This window comes from Manis javanica, chromosome 12 (assembly GCF_040802235.1).
Source record: "Manis javanica isolate MJ-LG chromosome 12, MJ_LKY, whole genome shotgun sequence".
In the NCBI taxonomy this organism is placed as follows: domain Eukaryota; kingdom Metazoa; phylum Chordata; class Mammalia; order Pholidota; family Manidae; genus Manis; species Manis javanica.
In genome coordinates this window covers 6,299,687-6,321,178 of record NC_133167.1, presented here as the reverse complement: position 1 = coordinate 6,321,178, position 21,492 = coordinate 6,299,687, and the positions used below count along the sequence as shown (strand labels likewise).

The 21,492-nt window shown below is 52.2% G+C and overlaps 1 protein-coding gene across 1 annotated transcript in view; it reads left to right on the top strand.

Moving 5' to 3' along the window:
* The window catches only part of INPP5D (inositol polyphosphate-5-phosphatase D), a 114,237-nt gene extending 93,117 nt beyond the window's left edge, over positions 1 to 21,120 (top strand). The window contains exons 19-27 of the mRNA XM_036997788.2: positions 433 to 522; positions 2,814 to 2,927; positions 4,215 to 4,297; positions 6,911 to 6,998; positions 9,733 to 9,882; positions 12,724 to 12,820; positions 14,422 to 14,688; positions 18,448 to 19,045; positions 19,972 to 21,120. Coding sequence (XP_036853683.2) covers positions 433 to 522; positions 2,814 to 2,927; positions 4,215 to 4,297; positions 6,911 to 6,998; positions 9,733 to 9,882; positions 12,724 to 12,820; positions 14,422 to 14,688; positions 18,448 to 19,045; positions 19,972 to 19,974 — 1,490 coding nt within the window. The 3' untranslated portion in view covers positions 19,975 to 21,120. The remainder of the gene's footprint in view (positions 1 to 432; positions 523 to 2,813; positions 2,928 to 4,214; positions 4,298 to 6,910; positions 6,999 to 9,732; positions 9,883 to 12,723; positions 12,821 to 14,421; positions 14,689 to 18,447; positions 19,046 to 19,971) is intronic.
* Positions 21,121 to 21,492: the final 372 nt, after the last annotated feature.

Below are 21,492 nucleotides of genomic sequence, written 5' to 3'. Positions count from 1 at the left end.
TCAGTGTGTGTATACTTCATCACCTCCATTCTCTTGTAATCCTGCAAGGCATTGTGGGATGGGAGATGTTGCCATCTCTCTCACTGACAGCACATTGACCTCCAATCCCCATCCCACTCCAGACCATGAACTCATCAATACAGCAAAGTGCTTAGACCAGAAAATTAGCTACAGTTCACACTCCACTATTTAAAAACTCACAAGTCTTTAGGAAAACTACACAGGCACGTTTTAGTCATAGGGGAGACAGTGTCACCCACTTTTGGTGAGATTTTTTAGCTTGGTTGTGGAAGGTCAGTGAGACAGCAGGTACAAAATTATGAAATGTCTGGATGCTTCCAGAAGGGTAAGTTGATTTCTGCCCTGGGTTTGCCTGGCTTGATGAGAAAGGTTTCTTCTCCCCTGCTCAGAAATGCCTTCCCTCCCCTGTAGGCAGCACCAGTGACATCATGACAAGTGACCACAGCCCTGTTTTTGCCACATTTGAGGCAGGAGTCACCTCCCAGTTTGTCTCCAGGAATGGTAAGTGGGGAGCAGTATCTGCCGCGCCCCTGTGTCCTCCAGAAAGACAGCAGGCGCTGGGCACTCACCTTCTGGTTGCAGCAATCAGTTGTCTGTGGTAGAAGAGGGCTCATTCTTCCGGGCAAGGTACGGTCCATTGCGTGGGTCTCTTCATGTCCAAACCACTTCAGGATTTCAGTCCAGACCACCTTCTTTCTCTCTTTCGCAAACATATCAGCTTTTCAAGCTTTGGTTTTAATGCAGTCTTTAAATCTGTTAGAGTGCTTTCCAGGGTGTGGCACAACTGCTACCAAAGATGATTTTGGTGGCACATGGACAATCGTTTACCAGTAATGCATGTATTTCAGTATATTTTACATGTTTCTCTTCTGTGTAAGGCAAGCAACACTGGCTTTCCGTTTAGTCGCATGCCATACTTTTCTTATTTAAATATGTTTATTAAAAAGTGAGCCTATTTGAAGAAAATATTAAGTCACTCTGAGTGCAGGTGCCTGGTAGGTGGAGATGGTAAAACTTGTGAAGATGGGATGCAGAGGACTGAGTTTTAGGAAACAGAGTAATAATACTTAGATTTGCAGGTAATTTTTGAAATAATCCAGCTCAGCCCTGGTCACCAGGCTGTATGCTCGTCCCAGCAAGGCTGGTGTTCTCTCTGGCATGTCCAGCCCTAGGCCTGGGTGACGGTGGAGCCACACTGTCCCCTCCTCCCATGACCGTGGTCAGCAGGCAATCTGGCTTATTTAGGAAGGTGGAGTGGGGGACCCAGTACAGGATGGAGCCTCTGTCGCTCTGTGTCCTCCGTGCCGTGAGGGACGTGGGTGAGGCTGGAACACTTCTCCATGCCGGTGGGACTGACATCCGTGGCCCCAGCAATGTGACCTCCCCTCTCCAGGCAAGCTTTGACCCACCGTCCTGGCTCCCGTACATCTCCCCTCCCTTGGAACTCCGGTGGCATTGGTGGGGTGGCCCATGCCACGACACCTTCGATGAGGACCCTCGTGGTACCCTTCGTGTCAGGCCTGCCTTCCCGCCATGGGGACTCAGCCCACAGCAGATGCTCACAAACACCAGTTACCTGAATTGAGTGCTGGTTGTACATCTGCCTGAGCAGAGCCTGGTGTAGGCACTGTGGGCTTAGAAGAAGAAAGGAAGGCCATGTGAAATAAGCCCGACAGAAAAACAATACTGTGTGGTATCACTTATAAGTGGAATCTTAAAAAAAAGATGTCGATTTCATAGCAGTTCTATAGATAGAATAGTGGTTGCCCGGAGCAAGGGGTTGGGTGGGGGGGCTCACAGGAAGCTGTAGGTCAAAGGGTACAACCCTTTGGTTACAAGGTGAATAATTCTTGGGATCTAATATTCAGCGTGGTGACTCTAGGTAATAATACATACAGTGTGGTATCCTTGAGATTTGCTAACAGTAGATCTGAAACATTCTCACTGCACCAAATCAAAAACAGTTAACTATGTGAGGTGACTGAGGCGTTAATTATCTTGATCTTGGCAGTTATTTCACAATGCGTGTATATATATATATATATATATATATATATATCTCAAATCATCATGCTGTATACTTTAAATATGCACAATTATATTTGTCAATTATTCCTCAATAAAGCTGGGGGTGGGGGTAGAAAAAGACAGGAGGAAAGGAAGGATGGGAGGGGTGGAGGCAGGGAACATCTGTCCTTGTTCTCAGGTGGCTCAGAAGTTATATAGAAACAGAACACTTGTTCAAAGCCAGCCGAAGTCAAAAGCATCATCTCCTTGCAAAAGCGTCGTCTGAGTAAAACCCTGACGCGCAAGTTAGCTGAGTAGCGATGAGCTCAAGCTGCTCAGAGTAAGCAGGGGCAGTGTCTCTGCCTGAGGAAGGGAGAGCAGGCATCCCTTATTGCCTGAACTTGGAAGTGGGACAGATTTGGGCATCTAGCCACTGAACCATAACCAAGTTCTCTTTGCCAGAACTAATCGGGAAACCGAGGCAGTGAGGTTAAGGGTGTTGCCGGGGGCCACGCAGCTTCAGAGGCTAAACTGAGAGTGGGGCTCTTGACCCTTGAGCCCTTCCCCCTTCCTGCCCTGCCCTCTGCCGTCTTGGGTCCATCAGAGGCAGTTGCCATTTTGGGGATGCTCAGTGTGGGTGGTGAGGTTTCAGGGAAAACCTCTCCTTCCTCTGGGACTTCACCTTCCCTGGACCCTAAGAAAGAGCTTGGTGTTGGGGGCTGATTTGAAATGCTCCCTTCTCAAGGAATGCCGTGGAACTGAGCCGCTCTTCTTCCCCCTTCCAGGCCCCGGGACTGTCGACAGCCAGGGGCAGATCGAGTTTCTGAGATGCTTCGCCACGCTGAAGACCAAGTCCCAGACCAAGTTCTACCTGGAGTTCCACTCGAGCTGCTTGGAGAGTGAGTGGCGCGAGCTGGCCTCGGCCGGGCAGGCACTACGTCCTCACTGGCTTTTCATTGAATGTGCTTTGCCCCATCTGTCTCTGGGAAGGACTCCCGGGTGGGCCTCAAAGGGGTTCAGAGAAGTGGGGCTTCAGGTAGAGGTTCAGGGGGAGCACTGAGGTACTGTGGAGGTCCCCCAGTAGCCTGCAATGCTGCTGCTCCAGCCCCAGGGACAGGCAGTCACTGAGGCCCTGACCCCTCAGCCCCTTATAGGTGGCTAGGCAGCTGGATTCTGTCCATGCCAGAGCAGAGTGGAGCCCACCTGAGGGTCCCCCTAAGCCAGGGCTCTGACTCAACCAAGGGGTTCCTGGGCAAAGGTCCGGAGCTCATGGAGGCAGCACTGGAGCCTGAGCAGCTGCTGGTAGCCTCCCGTTCCTACCCGCGGTCCCCTGCTCTTCCTGCATCACGAGCATCTTTCTGAGCAGTCTGGCGCATCTGAGAGCAGGCTAGAGGTGGACGGCCTCCCTGGCCGGCAGCAGCCACTGCAGACTGTGGATGGGATACACCTTTTCTGGGCGGCCTTCCTCGGCACATTGTCTGAAGCTGTTGCGAGGCAGGAAGGCCCGTGTGGTTTCTAGCTCTTTGCTGGGATGGTCTGGATAGCGGGGCAGTGGGGGACAGAATCAGCTCCTCAAGAGGAGGCATTTGGGGACGGGATGGCCACTGCCTCTGGAAGTCAGGGAGAGGTGTGCCACCAGCTGCCATGCCATCTCAGCCCCTCCCCTCCTCCGCTCAGCCGGGCCCGCTCCTGGTGACCGACCTGACTTGTCCACGAAGTCTCCAGGTCCTAGGTCACCGAGTAGGGGCAGAACACTTCCAGAAATGATGAGGATTTGTGTGGGGGTGATTTTAATAAACTGTAGAGACATTTACATACATTTCTATGGAAACAGCATATTAGACAGCTTAAATTAGCATTTCAAAAGGCTGCTATCTAGAGTGGCGTGGGACGAGCTGTCATGTTTCCTAATCTTGCCTATGATTGATGATTTTTTCCTCTCCTGGTTTGCTGCAAAGGGGAGCCAAAAAAGGAGGGGAATCTCTTTGGTTTTCCTAAAAATAATTACACTGTGTTGGCAAATGACCATCCCCTGCACCAAAACAGAATCCCCAAGAAGCCTGGCTCGTTGAATGGTGCTGCGGCCCCTGTGAGAGGAGAGGGGGAGGCTCTTCATGACCCCAGGGGGCTTTGCTGTCTGGTTCTTGTTCTGTTTTCTGCAAACCAGCCTTCTGGTCCTCTGGCAGGTTTCGTCAAGAGTCAGGAAGGAGAAAATGAAGAAGGAAAGGAAGGGGAGTTGGTGGTGAAGTTCAGCGAGACACTTCCAAAGGTAATTCAAGAACAGGATGTCTCCAGGGAGAACTTCGCACTCACCAGCGGGTGGCAGAGCTCCAACCGGGTCTGGTTAGACAAATGGGGAACCTGTGGGATGAATGCAAGAGAGGCCGTCTCTGACCTGCTGACCCTCGGGACCAGCTCTCTTTCAAGGTGCTTTAAGGCACACTTGGCAGCAGTGGTTAAACATGAGCCCATGCCTCGTGGCCCCAATATTCCTAAATGGATTTCAGTTCCCCTAGTGGATTATGGAAGTGATCTAGCGATTGCCTTATCCGACCGTGTGTCTTTACAAAGAAGGAAACTGAGGCAGATCCCAGAGAGGTTCGTTCACAGCCACCTGGTTGCAGTGAGGGCCCCAGGACCTGTGCCCCAAAGCCGCGCTTCCCCTGCAGTGCACCTTCCCCTGTCCAGCCCTGGTTCGGAGGGTCAATGGAAGGAGCAGAGAGGAGTCCCTGGCTCCCACCTGAACACTAAAAGCAGAAAGAACCCGACGTGTCCATGGCCCCACGCAAGTAGGGGGTAAAATGGAAAACATGTAGGCAAACTTTGGAAACAGTTATTTTTACTGCAGAAAAAGTGACTTTCTGTCTGGGACCCAAAACTGCTTTTGTGATGTTAAATTGACAGGCTCATGCTGGGTCCACAGTGGCGCAGGGCCCTGTTTCTTTGTCACACACCCAGGGAGGGGTTTGCAGAGGGGGAGTCTGGGGCTGGGCAGATGTACTGCACAGGTCGGGCATCTTAGGAGCTCTCCTGGAAGTTTCCTGTGGAAGTGACACCCAAAGTGAGTTTTTTAAATGATGGCTTTAAACAAAGGAGGGAGCCATCCCCCCACAAGCTGGGGTAGGATGTAGTTTCAGGGAGCTGGGCTGTGCACCCTGGACTAATTGTTGATTAGAACCAGCTCTCGGGCCATCCACATCTCAGGCGCAGAGGCAGATGCCTGAATCCCAGGGTCTCCCAATTCAGGGACACTTCTGAGTGGGGTCCTCCACAAGCCCAGGCCATTGCAATCAGAAGTCCCCATCCTGGGGCTGTTTTCAGACACCCGAACCCTGCCTCTGGGCTTCAAGGAGGCACCGTCGTACCTGTCCCCTCCCGCCGCCTGCTCCTCACCTGCTGCTCACACTCAGTACCCAAGTAGCTCAGTTCCTACCTTGGGCAAGTCGGGAAAGATGCCAGCATCCCAGTTGCCAAAGCATGCACACCTCTGGCCCAGTTCAGGACTTCTAGGGCACCCCTATTCCCACATCCTAACGCTGCCAAGACCTGCTACTCCTCCTGCCTCTGGCCCCTCCTCTCCACCCCTCTGCAACTTCCCAAGGTGCTCCATCCCTTCTTTCTTGCAGAGGCGTCCTGAAGCCTGATAGATCTTTCTGGAATGCCCATCTTGTCGACTCCCTGGTGTCCTATGGGATGAGCCCAAGCTCATTAGTGTGGCTCCCGGCCCCCACCCACCTCTGCCTCGTCTGCTGCCCCACAGCCCCTCAGGGCTCTCACTCCCTGCTGCCCCTAACCTGGCAGCCTCCTCTCTGCACCCTCTAACATACACTGAGCACCTGGCAGAGGCTCCCTGCCCCCCACCCCCCACCATTGTGATTGTGTCCCTCAAAAACATTCTTTGTTCGTAGGGCAGGATACATCCGCAGCACCCGCCCCGGCCTAACTTCAGGCCAGCCGCCATGAGTCAGTGAGCCAAGGGGCTGGTGGGGCTCTGGAGCCCCAGAATGCCCCAGAGCATCCATGGTGACTTCCAGTTATTTATTCTGGAGCTTTCTGAATGGAGATAGAGCCCATCCTGTTCATCCACATGGCTTCCAAAGGCCTGCACAGGGGGTCTCTGGGCATCTGGATGGGAAGAAAAGGGACAACCTGTTGCAGCATGTGGCCACTTTATTAGGCCCCTCTGGTTGGTGTCAGTGTGAGGAACAGGCTCCAGTTGCCAAAGTCACAAACTAGCCAGCACGTGGGTGCTGGTGCACACATGAAGCTCCCCGTGTGTAAAGCTTGATGTGATCATTCCCTGAACCAGACCAGCAGGGCAGCTGGGAGCCAGCAGGAGGCTGGGGACAGGGCTGGCATTCAGGATCTATAACTGTCAGCTGTGCCACCCTCCCACAACCTGCAGGATTCTCCAGACCCACCCTGGGGACTGCTCTGCTGTCGGTGGACACAGAGGCCTCCTCCTTCCCGGATGAAGGGCAGGTCTTGTGATGCCACCTCCAGGGTGGCCTACACAGGGAGCATTGGTGTGGGGAGTGGGGTGCATTCAGACCTGGCTTGAGACCCCACTCCCCATGGTCCTGGGGTGTGCAAAGGAGGGGGTGGGAGGCACTGGAGGTGGGGCATATTGGGGTCAGGCCCTCTCCCTGGGACCTGGGGAAGCAGTGTGATGGGGGGCAGGAAAGGCAGATAACCCTGCCTTGCTGGATAGGTGTGCATAGGGGTTTTCTTTCTTGCTCTCTTGCACAAAAAGCAGAGATTCAAATTTGGTTAATAAGAACATCTATAGTCCTATTTTCTCAAGCATCCCCCTCATCTGGGCTGGGGACCCTCCCCAACCTGTCCCCCCTCATCCCTTACCCTGTGCCCTTTTCTCTCTCAGCTGAAGCCCATTATCTCTGACCCCGAGTACCTGCTGGACCAGCACATCCTGATCAGCATTAAGTCCTCCGACAGCGACGAATCCTATGGTAAGGGTCCCAAGACAGGAGCCGAAGGGGCCACTCTGCTGTTGGCTGGTGGCCCCGGATGTAAGGGAGGTGGTGGCGTCGCTGCACCGAAAGCCCACCCACCTCCCCATCCTGCTGCTGCTCCTTCCCCATCCCAGGTCCACCAGAGGGACACCCACTGGTAAGTCATCGTTCCCGCCCCATTGGGCTTCTGGGAATAACAGCCGGCAGCCACAGCATCTCCCACTCTCTGACCTTCCCTATGTCAGTCTGTGCCAAGAGCTTTGTGGCTATTATTTGATTTAATCCTGACAATACCTTATGAAGCAGATGCTATTCTCCCAATTAGATGAGTAGGCTGAGGCTCAGAGAGGTTAAGTGACTTGCCCGAGTCACACAGGTAGTAACTGGCTGAGCACCATTTTGAACACAGGTCTGCCCAACATTGCTCAGTGCCCAGACTGGCCGGGCTTGTGGAGGCCTGTGGCCTCACCAGCTGTCCTACCAGAGGGACACCATCTTCTGACATCTTCAGCCAGTTGGTGGCTTCGGCCCAGTGTCAGGCTCGCCCTTGCACTTGGTACGTTGAGTGTGCTTGAACAGGCAGGTGGCCAGAGAGGCCAGAGTCAGAAGCAACTCACGGCAGCCAGGCTAGGGGCAAATGCTTTATCCTGGGGGCAGTAGGGAGACATTGAAGAATCAGGAAGGACGGTAACAGGACAGGCTTGGCATCTCAGAAACATGTGTTGCGGTGATCAGGATGAGAGATGAGGGAGCCAGGATAAAATTGAGAGGTACTGAAAAGGGACATTGGCATGGGGACCGGGAGATGAGGATCAGGCAAAGGTGATGCCAAAGGCACAGCCAGAGAAGTGGCAGGAGAGCAACAGGCTGTGGTGTAGGGGACGCAGTCAGGGAGGGCTCATGCTAGTAAAAGTGGCCAGGAGCCCACAGAATGCAGACTGAGTGCCATTTGGACAGAGTGGCTCGGGGACCATCTGTGGACTTGTGAGAGGAGCATCCGCAGGCAGTTAGGGAGTGGATGGGGGTGAGAAGGCAGGGGGCATAAGGCGGGCAAGACTGAACCTGGGTGCCGGAAGGGTGTGTGTTTGCAGTGGGAGGAATCTGAGGGTGCTCGATGCTGTTTGGTGGAGGCCAGGACCCAGGAAGAGGCTGTGGACACAGTGCCCAGGCATGTTGGCTGCCCCTGTACATGCTCTGCCAGAAGCCCTGGGATGTGGGTACAATCATTGCCCTCTTGTAGAGGTGAGGAAATGAAGTGAGTTGTCCAGGGTCACAAAGCACTGAGTGACTCTGACAGGCTACTGTGTGAACTTGGGTTTGAACCCGGGCAGCCCAGCTCCAGAATCATGCCCCCCACCCCCTCCTGGTGAGCGATGGAAAGAGGGTTCTTGAGCCAGGGCGAGGGCCGCACAGCCCGAGGAACCCGCTGGCTCTGGGTGGGGTCTCCCGTCCATCGTGGCAGGCAAAGAGAAGCCTCCATGTGGACGCTGGAATGTTGGGAGATTGGTGGCAGGAAACAGGGACACAGCTTCCATTTTCCTGTATTCCTCCTTTGATCCTTCCTCTTGGTGTCCATTCTCACAAACAGCATATCATAATAATAATGAAGAAAAAAAATCAACCAGCAGTCTCTATCCCCACTACAGCTGTCATTTTTATTTTGGTGTCACACTTCCATTCTCATACACAGGCATGCACCTATTTCTGTATTTATGATCATCCGCGAGAGAGATCATTTTATGTTCTTTCCTCACCTAGTATTAGGTAATACACATTTGCCACGATCCTTCTATGCAGCCTTCATGATGGTTGTTTTTAATGGCTTCATAATATTCTATAGATTTGTAGGCAGTCGTTGGCATTATCAGTAACACTCAGGTGGATGTCTTTGTGGGCACTTTTAATTCTCCTTTGGCTACATTTTTTAATTCTTTTGGATCATCTCTTTGGGATAAGTTCCCAATTCTCCTGGGTCAAAGGGTATATAAATACATTCATGGTTCTTGGTATTGATCAAACTGACCGCTGGAAAGGCTGGCTTGCCATGTCAGAGTGTGTGGGTTTCCCCAGATCCTTGCTGGCACTGGGCGTTCTTTTTCTTCCTTCTATTTTGTGCTAATTTCATATCTGTGAGAGAGTCCCTTGGTGGTGCCTCAGTTTATTTTTTGGATGGCTGGGAAAGCTGAACTAGTTTCCATTTCTTGAAATTAACCAGCTACGATCCTGTGAGAAATGTCTGGGGGTTATCTGCCCATTTATCTGCTGGGGATTTGGTTTTGGTTCAGATAAAATACTGCCTTTGTGAAGCTGGCTGCAGTTCATGTTCCCAGTGGGACTCTGTTTCAGTCCATTTTTTCTGCGTAGAAGCTTTACACTTCTATCCTCTTACCGGTCAGCTTTGTTTTGTTGTTTCTTACGTCGCTTCAAACCTTGGGAAGTTTATTATTCTCTCCTGCAGATGAGTATCTGATTTTCTGCTGATTTTCTATGATTTCATTTTTTTCAGTCATCTAATCCACACGGAGTGCATTTGGCTGTAAGGTTTGAGATGTTTTACCCAAATTGCAGAGGAATTGTTCTAAAAGGTTTATTGATAATCCCTGCCTTGGCCATTGGTTTGCTGGACCATCTTTGGGGGTGGTAGGGCCAAATTTCTGGCCCGAATGAGTGGTGTTTCCCCCGTGGAACGGTGGGGGCTTGACCTATTATTGTCCATCCCCTACCTCCCCAGGTGAGGGCTGCATTGCTTTACGGTTGGAGGCCACGGAAACCCTGCTCCCCATCTACACACCTCTCACCCACCATGGAGAGATGATGGGTCACTTCCGGGGGGAGATTAAGCTGCAGACGTCCCAAGGCAAGACGAGGGAGAAGCTCTATGGTAAGTGGGCACGGCCCTCCTTGCTTTCTCTTCAGTGCTGCCACGCAGGGACTGGAATGAGGCTTCTCTCAGCAAAGCTACTGACTATTTTTTCTGCTGTGGCCTGAAAACCAAAATCCGGCATCAAAAGGGATCTCAGACACAAGTGGTCAACCCTTAGCTGATTCAAGAATTTCCTACAGAACCTTAACACCCACAACCACAAATCACCCTCCCCCCTTATGTTTTTAAGGGTGTGGAGCTCGTGAATTTTCCAGTCCTGTGTCCTTGCCTTCTCTTGGTCTTTAGGCCCTGTCACTCCCTCTTAATACCTCAACCAGCAGGACCAGATCACACAGTAAACCCACCTAACACTCAGTAGCTCTTCCCAGGATGCAGGGCGAAGGGCTGAAGCTATGGCTGTGGCTGAGATTTAGAACTTCTTACGTGCAGCTTGCCTGCTTTTCCTCGGGGCCCACGGGTGTGCAACCCACACATCCATGCACCCCTCGTAGGCATGTGCCCTCTGCTCTCCTGGTGTCCCCCCAGGGCTCCTGTGCCTTCTAGATTGCTCTCGTATGCCATTTGCATCCAGAAGTCTCCAGCCTCATCCTTGGCACATTTCTTTGGCCTTTCCCTATTCTAGCCACAGCCGCCCCCCAAATAGCAGTGTCCCGTGGCCTCTTCCCTGGTGGCTCCCCTCATCCCTTTCAACTTGAACTCAAATCTTCCCGTCCTGCTGACCACCACGTGCTGACTTGGGCCGTCTGTAGGGAGGCACGTTTGCCGTGATTCTCCTGAAACGATACCAGTGCAGCCCCGCTTGGGAATAAGTGTTCATCACACGTGTTCCGTGATCCCGTGTGAAATGCCAGCCTTGGGGAGTCGTCCTCTCTCTGTCCCTAAAGGAGACTGTGCAGATTCCCTGTAGGCAATTGGGAGTGACTCATCTCTTACCAAGAACTGTCACCCCACTCCATTAGAGAATATTGAAATATGGCTGAGAGACCCTAATAACACGAGAGAATGCAAGGCCGCATGGAGACTTGAATTTGTAATTTTCTCAAATCCTGCCTAAGATTTCGAAACTTGGAAATTAATGCGGACTTGTCAGTGGTGTCTACCACATTAAAACCTCTCTGCTTAAAATAATAAAAAAAGATTTGAGAAGTACAGAGCTACTCAAAATTCGTTAATCAAGCATTTCCTGCTTTTCACACAGGCAACGAGTGATTTTTTTTTCTTTTCCTGTTTACTTTAATTCCTGCTCAAAAGAACTCAAATAATAATGCCTAAAATGAGTTGGGTTTAACTTTATACTTGATAATGTATGAAATGATTATCTTATAAACATCAGCTCATGTATCCCTCACAAGAGCTTGAGAGCCAAGCATTATCCTTATTTGGTAGATGGGGAAACTGAGGCACAGAACAATTAAGTAAGTGATTGACTGAAGATCACATAATAGTAAGTGGCTCGCCTGAGTTGAAAGTGGAGCTTCCCCTGGTGCTGAGCTGGAATTCGTCAGTATGATGGCGCCCTGCCCTTTCACCTGAGCGGTGAGAGGGCAGGTCTTACCGCCTGTAGGCGGGCTGCACCCCTTGCTCCTGGGAAGGCTCTAGGCCATCAGAGTTGTTGTCTCCCATGGATGTGACTTCCCCCTGCCCTGAGGGAGCTCCTTTCTCCAGCAGGGCCATGGGTTGGGGTGAGGAGGACTCGGTATCTCTGCAACCACAAGCCAGAGTCAGAGATGAAGATGGGCCCTGGCTGCCCTTTAAGCCTGTTGAATAGGCTTTGGGAGGGCCGACTTTGGGTACCAAATGCTCTGTGCAGCCACAGTGTTATATCCATTTTATTCTCATCTTGCAAGAAAGAAGTTGCCTATTTTATCCCTTGCTGACACCAACAGGTGAGAAATTTCACATGGGATGGCCACTCTGGGTCACACATGCCTGCTGTCTTCCCTCCGGAGCCATGGCAGGCATGAGTAATCACAGCTTGTATGAGGCCTCAGAATCTTGCTTACCTCACCTCCCAAGGCAGCCGTTATTCACCATCCAGCTTCAGCATGTCAGTGGAAACCTCGGTGCCACCCTGGCCCCACCTCTGGGCACTGGGCCCTCACGTGCACTTTCTTTATTTTTTTATTTTTTTTATTTTGGTATAATTTACAATTACATGAAGAACGTTATGTTTACTAGGCTCTCCCTTTCACCAAGTCCCCCCCACATACCCCTTCACAGTCACTGTCCATCAGCATAGTAAGATGCTGTAAAATCACTACTTGTCTTCTCTGTGTTGCGCAGCCCTCCCTGTGCCCCCCACGCACTATACATGCTAATCGTACTGCCCCCTTTCTTTTTCTCCACCCTTATCCCTCCCTTCCCACCCATCTTCCCCAGTTCCTTTCCCTTTGGTAACTATTAGTCCATTTTTGGGTTCTGTGATTCTGCTGCTGTTTTGTTCCTTCAGTTTTCCTTTGTTCTTATACTCCACATATGAGTGAAATCATTTGGTACTTGTCTTTCTCTGCCTGGCTTATTTCACTGAGCATAATAGCCTCTAGCTCCATCCATGTTGTTGCGAATGGTAGGATCTGTTTTTTTCTTATGGCTGAGTAATACTCCATTGTGTATATGTACCACATCTTCATCCATTCATCTACTGATGGACACTTAGGTTGCTTCCATATCTTGGCTATTGTAAATAGTGCAGCGATAAACATGGGGGTGCATCTGTCTTTTTCAAACTGGAGTGCTGCATTCTTAGGGTAAATTCCTAGGAGTGGAATTCCTGGGTCAAATGGTATTTCTATTTTGAGCATTCTGAGTACATCCGCTTTCTTGACCCTCTGCTTGCAGACTTTGTGAAGACTGAACGAGATGAGTCCAGCGGGCCCAAGGCCCTGAAGAGTCTCACCAGCCATGACGCCATGAAGCAGTGGGAACCTGCCAACAGGTAGGACAGGGGGTTGCAGGGCTTCGCTACAAACTAGCATGGCTTGCAGACCCAGCACCTAGGGGAGGGTAGTGGGGCACAGGGAAACCAAGAACCAGGAGGGAAGAAAGCTCTGGCCCAGGGGGTTACTGCCCTGCTGCCAGCTCTGGGGAGGTAGATGTTGCTGACAAGGCCTGGGAGACGCTTCCTTATTGGAAAGTTCAGTTCAATTCCACAACATCAGTTGAATACCCAGCATGTGTCAGATTCTAGAGAGACCAAGGCCCATTAGCGTAGTCCCTGACGTGGGAGCCACAGCCTAGTAGATGTCTGCAGGGAATGGCTGCGTGACTCCTGTGGACCAGGGACACGAGCAGGCATGGCCTGTGGTCAGTAAACCTCATTGTGTTACTATGGGGAAAATGCATGCAGGCTGCTCTTGGCAGAGCCCGAACTGGGGATAATCCAGACATTAAAGTCTGTATTCCCAGTGGATAGCAGGGTCACCTCAGGTCACTGATGTGGCCTCAAGGACCAGAATCAAGCCAGTAGTCTCCATGCCAGCTTGCCTGCTGAGCGGGCACAGCTGTGCCTGTTAGCCGAGCAGAGTTCCAGAAGCTGCTGCAGAGCCGGGCCCACTGTGCTCCTGCTTTTGGTTCCCACACTACCTGTCCATCCAGCCCTCACCTCATGCCAACCTGCCCTCTGTGCCCAGACACGCCCACAACCAACCCATGTCCTTGTCCACTGCCAACTTCCAATGGTTGTAGCTATGGGCACTAAAGTGTCCCCTTTCAATCTTTTTCTTCCACTGTTATCCTATCAGTCAGTTCATCCCGGCTCTCAAATGTGTGCTTGGTCCCAGAATCAGGATCAGTAGAGGCCAACAAATTATTTTCCATCTGGCTTGTATTAGAATTAACCCTGCGTAAGCAGGCATTGACCACGGGAGTGAGAAAAACTCAGAATCAGGCTGGTTGAACCAATGGCAGCTGGGGAGCGTTGGTTATAACTGACACACTCAACTCCACCAGCCAGTCCTCATGAGAGCACATCTTACAAGAAGGACCACACTTCTGCCACCGAGAAGCAGCACAAGTGTCCCACAGGGTCACCTCACCCAGCTCTGGGCCATCCCCTTGATAGCTTCAAGCTGCCTGCCCCACGTCTGCAGCCCCAGCCTTGACTCCTGTGACCTCCACACTATTTCCTGCTGCCCACATGGCCGCCTCCATCCCAGCACCTCGCACTGGACACCCTTGCCCAGTCGGTCCCAGCCGTCCCGCTGGTCTGTCTGCCTCTTGTTACTCTCAGGCAGACCGCAGCATAAATGCCATGTCTCTCAGTCACTGGGTTTGCTCTGATGGTCTCTCCCGTGAGAACAGAGACTGTGACTGCCCATCCGGGACCATGTTCCTTCCTCCTGGCCCAGGGCCTGGTGCTTGTGAGGCACTCAGGAGTAACTACTCTGTTGTAGGAATGAACGAACCCACTGTCTGAAAGTAAAGGCGTTGAGGTGACTCTGAGGGGCCCCGAGGGACATCAGAGGACAGTGCTCAGGCTGGCATTGACCCACAGAAGGGAAGGGAACCCTGAGGCGTGACCACGTGTCTCCCTTGCAGGGTCCCTCCATGTGGTGGCTCCAGCATCACGGAAGTCATCAACCCCAACTACATGGGGATGGGGTCCTTCGGGCACATGAAGCAGGCCCTGTCCCCCGACCAGCAGCCCACAGCCTGGAGCTATGACCAGCCACTCAAGGATCCCTCCCTGGGGCCCGGCAGGGGAGAGAGCCCTCCAACACCGCCCTCCCAGCCCCCTGTATCACCGAAGAAGTTTTCATCTTCGGCAGCAGCCCGGGGCCCCTGCCCCAGGGCGCAGGAGTCAAGGTGAGTGTCTTCTTCACCAAAGCCTCTCCCTGGGGTTTCATTGCTGGGACACCCAGCCCTCAAACAAAAGCTATATGTGGGCAAGGATGTGTGTCCACTTGGGCCACGACTCATCCTTGGGTCACTGACTCCTCCTGGAACACAGTGGACACTCAGGAAGCACTTGTGGAATCTCCAAGTCCTGCCCTATTGGTATAAACCTGAAATTCTTTTTTTTTAACAGGATAGAAAATTTTTAAGATACTGTCCCCAAAATACCCTCCTGTCAAACTATATTTATTGAAAAATATGTTTTTGTGACCTGTGCACCCTCAGGCAGTCTCCCACACCCTCAAGAAACAGAGGTGGGAGTTTCCACCTAAAAGTTCTTCACCAGTGCGGAGTTCCCCATCTTCTCAGCCACGAGTGCTCCTGGTCCCGTGCACAACTCTCCTGTTGAGGCCAACTGGAGAAAGCGGCAGCCAGGAATGGGAGGGCTAAAGGGAGGGGGAGCAGCTAGCCTGCAGAGGGAGGGGGTCTGGCTATGAAATTTGGGGAACGGACAGGAGGATGGAGAAAGCGACTTGCATCTAGAATGGTCCAGAAAGCACAGGCCAGGGGGAGGAGCTGGGGAGGAGACTGGCTGAGCAGCCACAACCGCTTCTCATGCACCACCATATAGGGGGTGCGGAGGTGCCTCTTTGGCAAAGGTCATCTCTGTGCCAAGTAACAGGCAATCCGCATAAGCGCCACCTCATAGAAATGCAGGAGAGTGAGCTCCACATGTTTCTCTTAAGCACAGGTTGCCAGGGAGATGACCCTGCAGGTCCCAATGAACAGTGACTGAAGATGTGCTAAGTATCATTAGCGTCATCTTCCCTTGGTGGCTCTCCTCCTGTTTATGTGCCTTCAGGGGGACAGTCTGGGTCTCTCTTGCCCTCTGTAAGGTCTTAGGTCCCTCAGTGGTGTTTTCTGTCATTTGTTAGGAGCCAGGAAAGGGATTATTGTCAAATACTCTTCTCCCTAATCTTCCACTACTTCCAACCTTCCCATGCCTGGCCTAGGTTGAGGGGCAGTTTAGTTTTATTTCTTAAGCTTTTTGTCTGAAAAAATGAATAGATGAATGGAAGGGAGGGATGGAGGGAGGGAGGAGTTTGTGCTAGAACCAGACAGGATAACTAAATAGGCCTGCCCCTGAGCTCACCCTTGGGCTATCTGTACTGCTAATTTTCAGAATTTGTTGATAATATTTATGGACTTTGGTCATTCCGTAAGGAACTTGGGGGAAGGGGAAATACCCCAAATTTCCTCCCTGGGAAAAAAAGAGGCCAAAAACCACCATATAGGGGGTGCGGAGGTGCCTCTTTGGCAAAGGTCATCTCTGTGACAACCCCAGAAATAGAGCTGTGAACAACCACAAAGAGCAAGGAGATTGTTTAGTGAAATGTTTTTAAGTTCCCACGTAAACGTGTCTTTGTGCTTAACGACTTGAACATGGCACACAGCTTAGAACTGGGTGGAAAATGTGTCCCCCCTAGTTCCATGGGTGACAGCTTCAGGGTGGGGTTCTAGGCTCACTTCTCACCAAGGAGGTGATCAGAGGCCAGAGCTAGCAGCCCACACAGCTGCCACAGCCCTGGTCGCTGCTGCAGATCCTGGCTCAGCCTGAGCGAAGGCTGTGGGAAAGCACGTGTCACCAGCACCCTCCCTGTGCCCCCAACATCACCCTACACTTAAGCCACCCCAACTCACCCAAGACTCCGTATTTCAGCACTAGGAATCCCCTGTCCTGGGAAATGCTTGTATCCTGAGCAAACCAGGACAACTGGTCACCTCGGGCTGACATCGTGTGGTTAGAAAGAGGGCTCTTCAGACCTGCTCAGTACTGTACTTCAGAAAATAAAGGACTCCAGAATCTGAGAAGTGAGACATTTTGCCCCAAGAATTAACTCTGTGCCCTGGATGTTGGTTCACTTATTCCACAACCGTGGCTCTTACAGGAGTCAGTATCTTGCTACCTTCCCTGCTCAGAGAAATAAGACCTCTTAAAATTATTTTGGTTTTTTCCCGAGTCACCCCTACACCTTCCCCTTTCAAAGAGTGACAAAAAGCCCCTTTGGAGGGACGATTTGACACGCCTCCACCTCTGCTCTTTTACTGGAATCATCTAGATGCTCGCATCCAGGGTGCTCTTCCTGACCCTTCCCCTAGTTCTGGGCGAACCCCCTCCTGTCTGTCCTTGACAGTGGGCTGCCAGGTATCAGGCCATGCATGGTTCTTTTCTCTTTCTTGCCTCTTCATCAGAAACTTCTGATCAATGCTGCTTGTACCCTCCTGCACCTGCCTCCCTAGGCTAACTCCCAGCAAAGGTCTCTGAGGGTCCAGATGGGGGTGCAGAGGATGTCCAGAGATGGCAGGGCACCTTTCCAAAATCTTTGTTCAAGGCCCCAACATTTCTCGTTAGGCAGCTGCATCTAGGTTTTTCCAAAGAGTAATGAGCAGAAAATCCGAATCTGCAGTCTAGCCCCCTTTGGCATGTCCCCGAAGCTAGTATACTGACACCCCACATCATCTCATCTCACGGCACCTGTGGGAGGATGACATCTTGCCTCACTCCCCAAAGACTACCAGCCTTGGCTGTCTGGCAACTTTTGAGCAGTGTTTCAGCACCCATTCCATCAGTGAGAGACATCACAGCCTGGACAGTCTGGTCTGGTGGGTTCCAGGGACTCCCATTTTCTTCATGGCAGCTTCCTTTCTCAGAGAGAGCAGACCCCAGGGAATTCCCCTGGGAGATTGATTATACTGTCGGCCACAAAGTCAAATGTGCCCCCATTCCTGATTCTCACAATTTGCTCAGCAGGAAATCACCTCAAGTAAGAGCAGTAATAAACCAGGAAACAAAGGCAACTCTTACCTGCTTTGGGTTACAACCTGGATTCCCTTCTCTGCCCATAAGTCAATCTGGCTTGTTTTCTTGCTACTGGCCTGTCTCCCCGGCACTTGCTCCCATCAGTCCAGGCTCCCTCTGATGGTCAGTATGAGCGTTTTCCTTCCTGCTCTGAGTGAGGGCTTGAAGGAAAGCACACTCACCAGGAGCGCTCCGGGGAGAGGACTGTGCGGCTGGGAAGAACACTGCGTGAAGTCAGTCCCGAGCACACCCTTGGCCTCCTCCTGGTGCCATAGCAGCGCCTCACCCTGGGGGCTCCTGCGTGTCTGTCTAGGGGAGCCCCTAGGGCTGAGACCGCAGATAACACAGATGGTCACCAAGGACGTCTGATCACCCGCAAGGCTTCTGTTTCCCTTAGGGTCACAGCACAGTTTGGCAGAAAGAGCAGAGGCTGAGAGATTCCTGGGCGGAAGCTGGGAAGGGAGGTCTGTTAACAGCAAGGAGGGGACAGGAGCTGTGGAGGGCAGGCTTCTCTGCTGAGGACCAGAGAGGTAGTTTTGATATTCGGGGTACCACGTAAGCCCCTCCTTCCCTTTCTCCTACAAAACCTTCAGTCAAGTCCCCCGTGCTCATTAATGCCCTGGAGTGAACGATTTTCGTGGTGGCAAAGGTCTGAGGCAAGGATGAGGGTCACCTGGGAGATCATTGACATATGAGTAGCAATACCCTCTCATTGTTATTTTTTTTAATTGAGGTGAAATTCACCATGTTGGTCACAACCACGTCCATCTAGTTCCAAGCATTCTTATCACCCCAAAAGAAAGCCCCCACACGCCCAAGCAGTCATTCCCCAATGGGGCTTCTTCCCCGGGTCTCCCTCCCCGCTGCAGGCCTGGCGATGCCGTGGACCCTTTGGCACTGGAGGACCCGCAGCCGACCAAGCCCGAGATGTTTGAGAACCCGCTGTACGGGTCTGTGAGTTCTTTCCCCAAGCTGCTTCCCAGGAAAGAGCAGGAATCCCCCAAAATGCTGAGGAAGGAGCCCCCGCCCTGCCCGGACCCGGGAGTCCTGTCGCCCAGCATCCTGCTCTCCAAAGTCCAGGAGGCCGAGGGCAGCAAGGCAACCAGTAAGCCCACGCCCGCGCCCTTCCTCAGCCCCACGCCCCGGCTCCGCTCCTTCACCTGCTCGTCTCCGGCCGAGGGCCGGCCAGCCGCCGGGGACAAGAGCCAAGGGAAGCCCAAGGCCCCCGCCGGCCCACAGGCCCCAGTGCCAGCCAAGAGACCCATCAAGCCTTCCAGGTCGGAACTGAGCCAGCAGATGCCACCCATCCCACCCGCCGTGGCGCAGCGGCCACCACTGCCGGTCAAGAGCCCGGCGGTCCTGCACCTGCAGCACTCCAAGGGCCGCGACTACCGCGACAACGCCGAGCTCCCGCACCACGGCAAGCACCGGCCCGAGGACGCGCCGCTCGGCAGGGCAGCCATGCAGGTACGCTCAGAGCGCATGTGCGGCAATGCTGTGCTCGGGCTGCGTGTGCTGCTGCGCTGTGCCTGGCAGTGTGCTCGGTGCGCGCGCGTGTGTGTACTGTAACCACGGTGACGGGTGTATGCTCGCTGCACATATGTATACGCTATAACCACGGTGCTCGCACGTGTGCTTGGTGTGCGTGTGTGCTGTAGCGCTGTGCCCAGTGGTGCAGTCAGTGTGTGCGCACATGGTCTATACTGTGCGGGTGCTGTAACCTCTGTGCCCCGGGGGTGCGCTTGATGGTGAACAAGGCCCAGGACTCGGTTCCTAGAAACTGGTTCTGGGAGCTGCTCCAAGAGGAGGGGATGGAGTCAGGCTTTGGACCCGGGGCTGTGTATTCCCAAAGCCCTTGCTCTTAAATTTAATACTCTTATGTTAAAAGAGAAGCTGTGGGTAAACCGAGTCCTCCGGTGTGGGGCCCATAGGAAAAGGACTGCAAAAATACAAAGAGCCCTCATTGTTTGTATTTCGTTATTATCATCCTTAGTGTTGGCACTTCCAATTTTCCTAGTATTTTAGAGACTTAAGATGCACTGTTTCCTTTCTATAAAATAGATTCCTTTTTGAGCAAAACTAATAGTGGTTAAGAGCAGACTCTAGAGCCAGATTGTCTTGGGTTTGAATCCCAGCTCTCCTACGACTTGGCTCTGTACCTTGAGCCTCAGTTTACGCATCTGTAAAAAGGGGCTATTGATGGAACCTGCCTCACAAGTTTTATAGGGAGGATTAAATGTTATTACATATTCTTACTATGTTATCACTATTATGTAGTTATAGGTGGCATCTTGTTTCATATATATACATTACTAGGTATACATATAATACACATGCATATACATAATATATATAACGTACTTATAACAGGGTCTTCTGTTTTTGTCCCCCAGTGAAGCCCCCAGTGAGCCGCCAGCGGGATGGGAGCCCAGAGGAGCCGCACGAAGACACTCGGAGCCTCTCCCTGGAGCCCCTGTTGGCTCCTCCTACCTAGCTTCCTGGGCAGGGCTTCCTATTTTTCAAGAGAGAGCCTAGCTTCTGTGTGGTCCGCAGAGTGTGCTGGCTGCCAACTTGGCACCAAGTGCAGAGGTTAGAAGGAAAAGTGCACCTGGGCCTCAGCTTGACCTTGGTACTTGGAACCCAAGAGCCTTGTTCCGGTCGCCATTTCAAAGAAAGGAACTAAGCACCGATCTGAGGGTGGAGATATAAATAATAATAATATTAATAATAATAATAATAATGGCTACATGTATCGAGCACTCACCACGTGCCAGGTACTGTGCTAAGTGCTTCACGAACATTGTGAGTTGAGTCTTCTTTGGCCAACCAAAACCGCATTCCCAGACCCCCCTGGTTCAAAATAGTCCTGAGTGGTTTGAACAAAGCATTAAGAATTAAAGCCAGTGCCCTCGTGGAGTGAGACTGGGCCGAGCCCATAGGGAGCTGAAGACTGAGTGGTCCATTTAGGGCACAGTGAACCTGGCCTGGGCTCATGATGCAGCCCACTGTAGCTCAAGCCCTGGGGGCTCTGGCGGAGCTGGTGCAGAGAGCAGGGATCTCTGGGCCCTCTTGGTTCTCGCTTGGAAGGAGAAGGAATATCAGCTCCTGCTCTCCAGTGGAAAGCTCGGACTTCAGCTGCCCAGTCCTGTGCCAGGTCCCCCATGCACTTCTTGAGGTGGGCAGCCTCCACCAGGCCATGGGTCGAGGCTAGCTCCCCAACACTTACCTCATCGTGCTAATAGAAGAGTTGCTGGGGTCGCTCCCAAGAGCCAGGCTCACCCGCCTGTCTGCCAGGGAGGGCTGGCCTCTTGGCTCAGACTCTCACAGCTGTAGCTTTTCCTTCTGAACTCCGTGGCTTTGGCCCTGCTTCCTTGATTGAATAGATTGGTGATGTCTTCTCTTATGTTGCTTTTTGACAAAAACAGAGTTAATGTAGGAAACCAGATCCAGAAGCGCGTATGAGTGCAAGAGAATGGGTACGCACCCCACATCCCGGTGTGTGTCAGTCCACATGTCCAATAAATTGTGTCTTTCTCACCCTGCTCCCATCTGTGTGGCATTTTTTCCTGACATTCAGCCCCAGACATGCTTCTAGGCTATTGGGGCTGCAGAGTGGCCACCAGGGGAGGGAGGATGTTGAGGTTTGTGGCAGTAAAGAAGCACTGTCCTGACAGGGGACTCTGTAGGGTCCGTCACCAGGTGAATCAGGAAGTGAAGAACATGTGAGAATTTAGGAACTGCTGCACAGTAATGCATGTTCGTCAAAACGGGCATTCCAGAGTCGTGAGGCATTTGAGGCGACAGATTGTAAATGGTGGTGTGGGTCAATATTGCCTTAATGAGAACATTTGCTCCTCCCCACAATTACAAACTCTCCTTCCCCTCCATTTTGGTGACCAGTGGTGCTGCTGTAC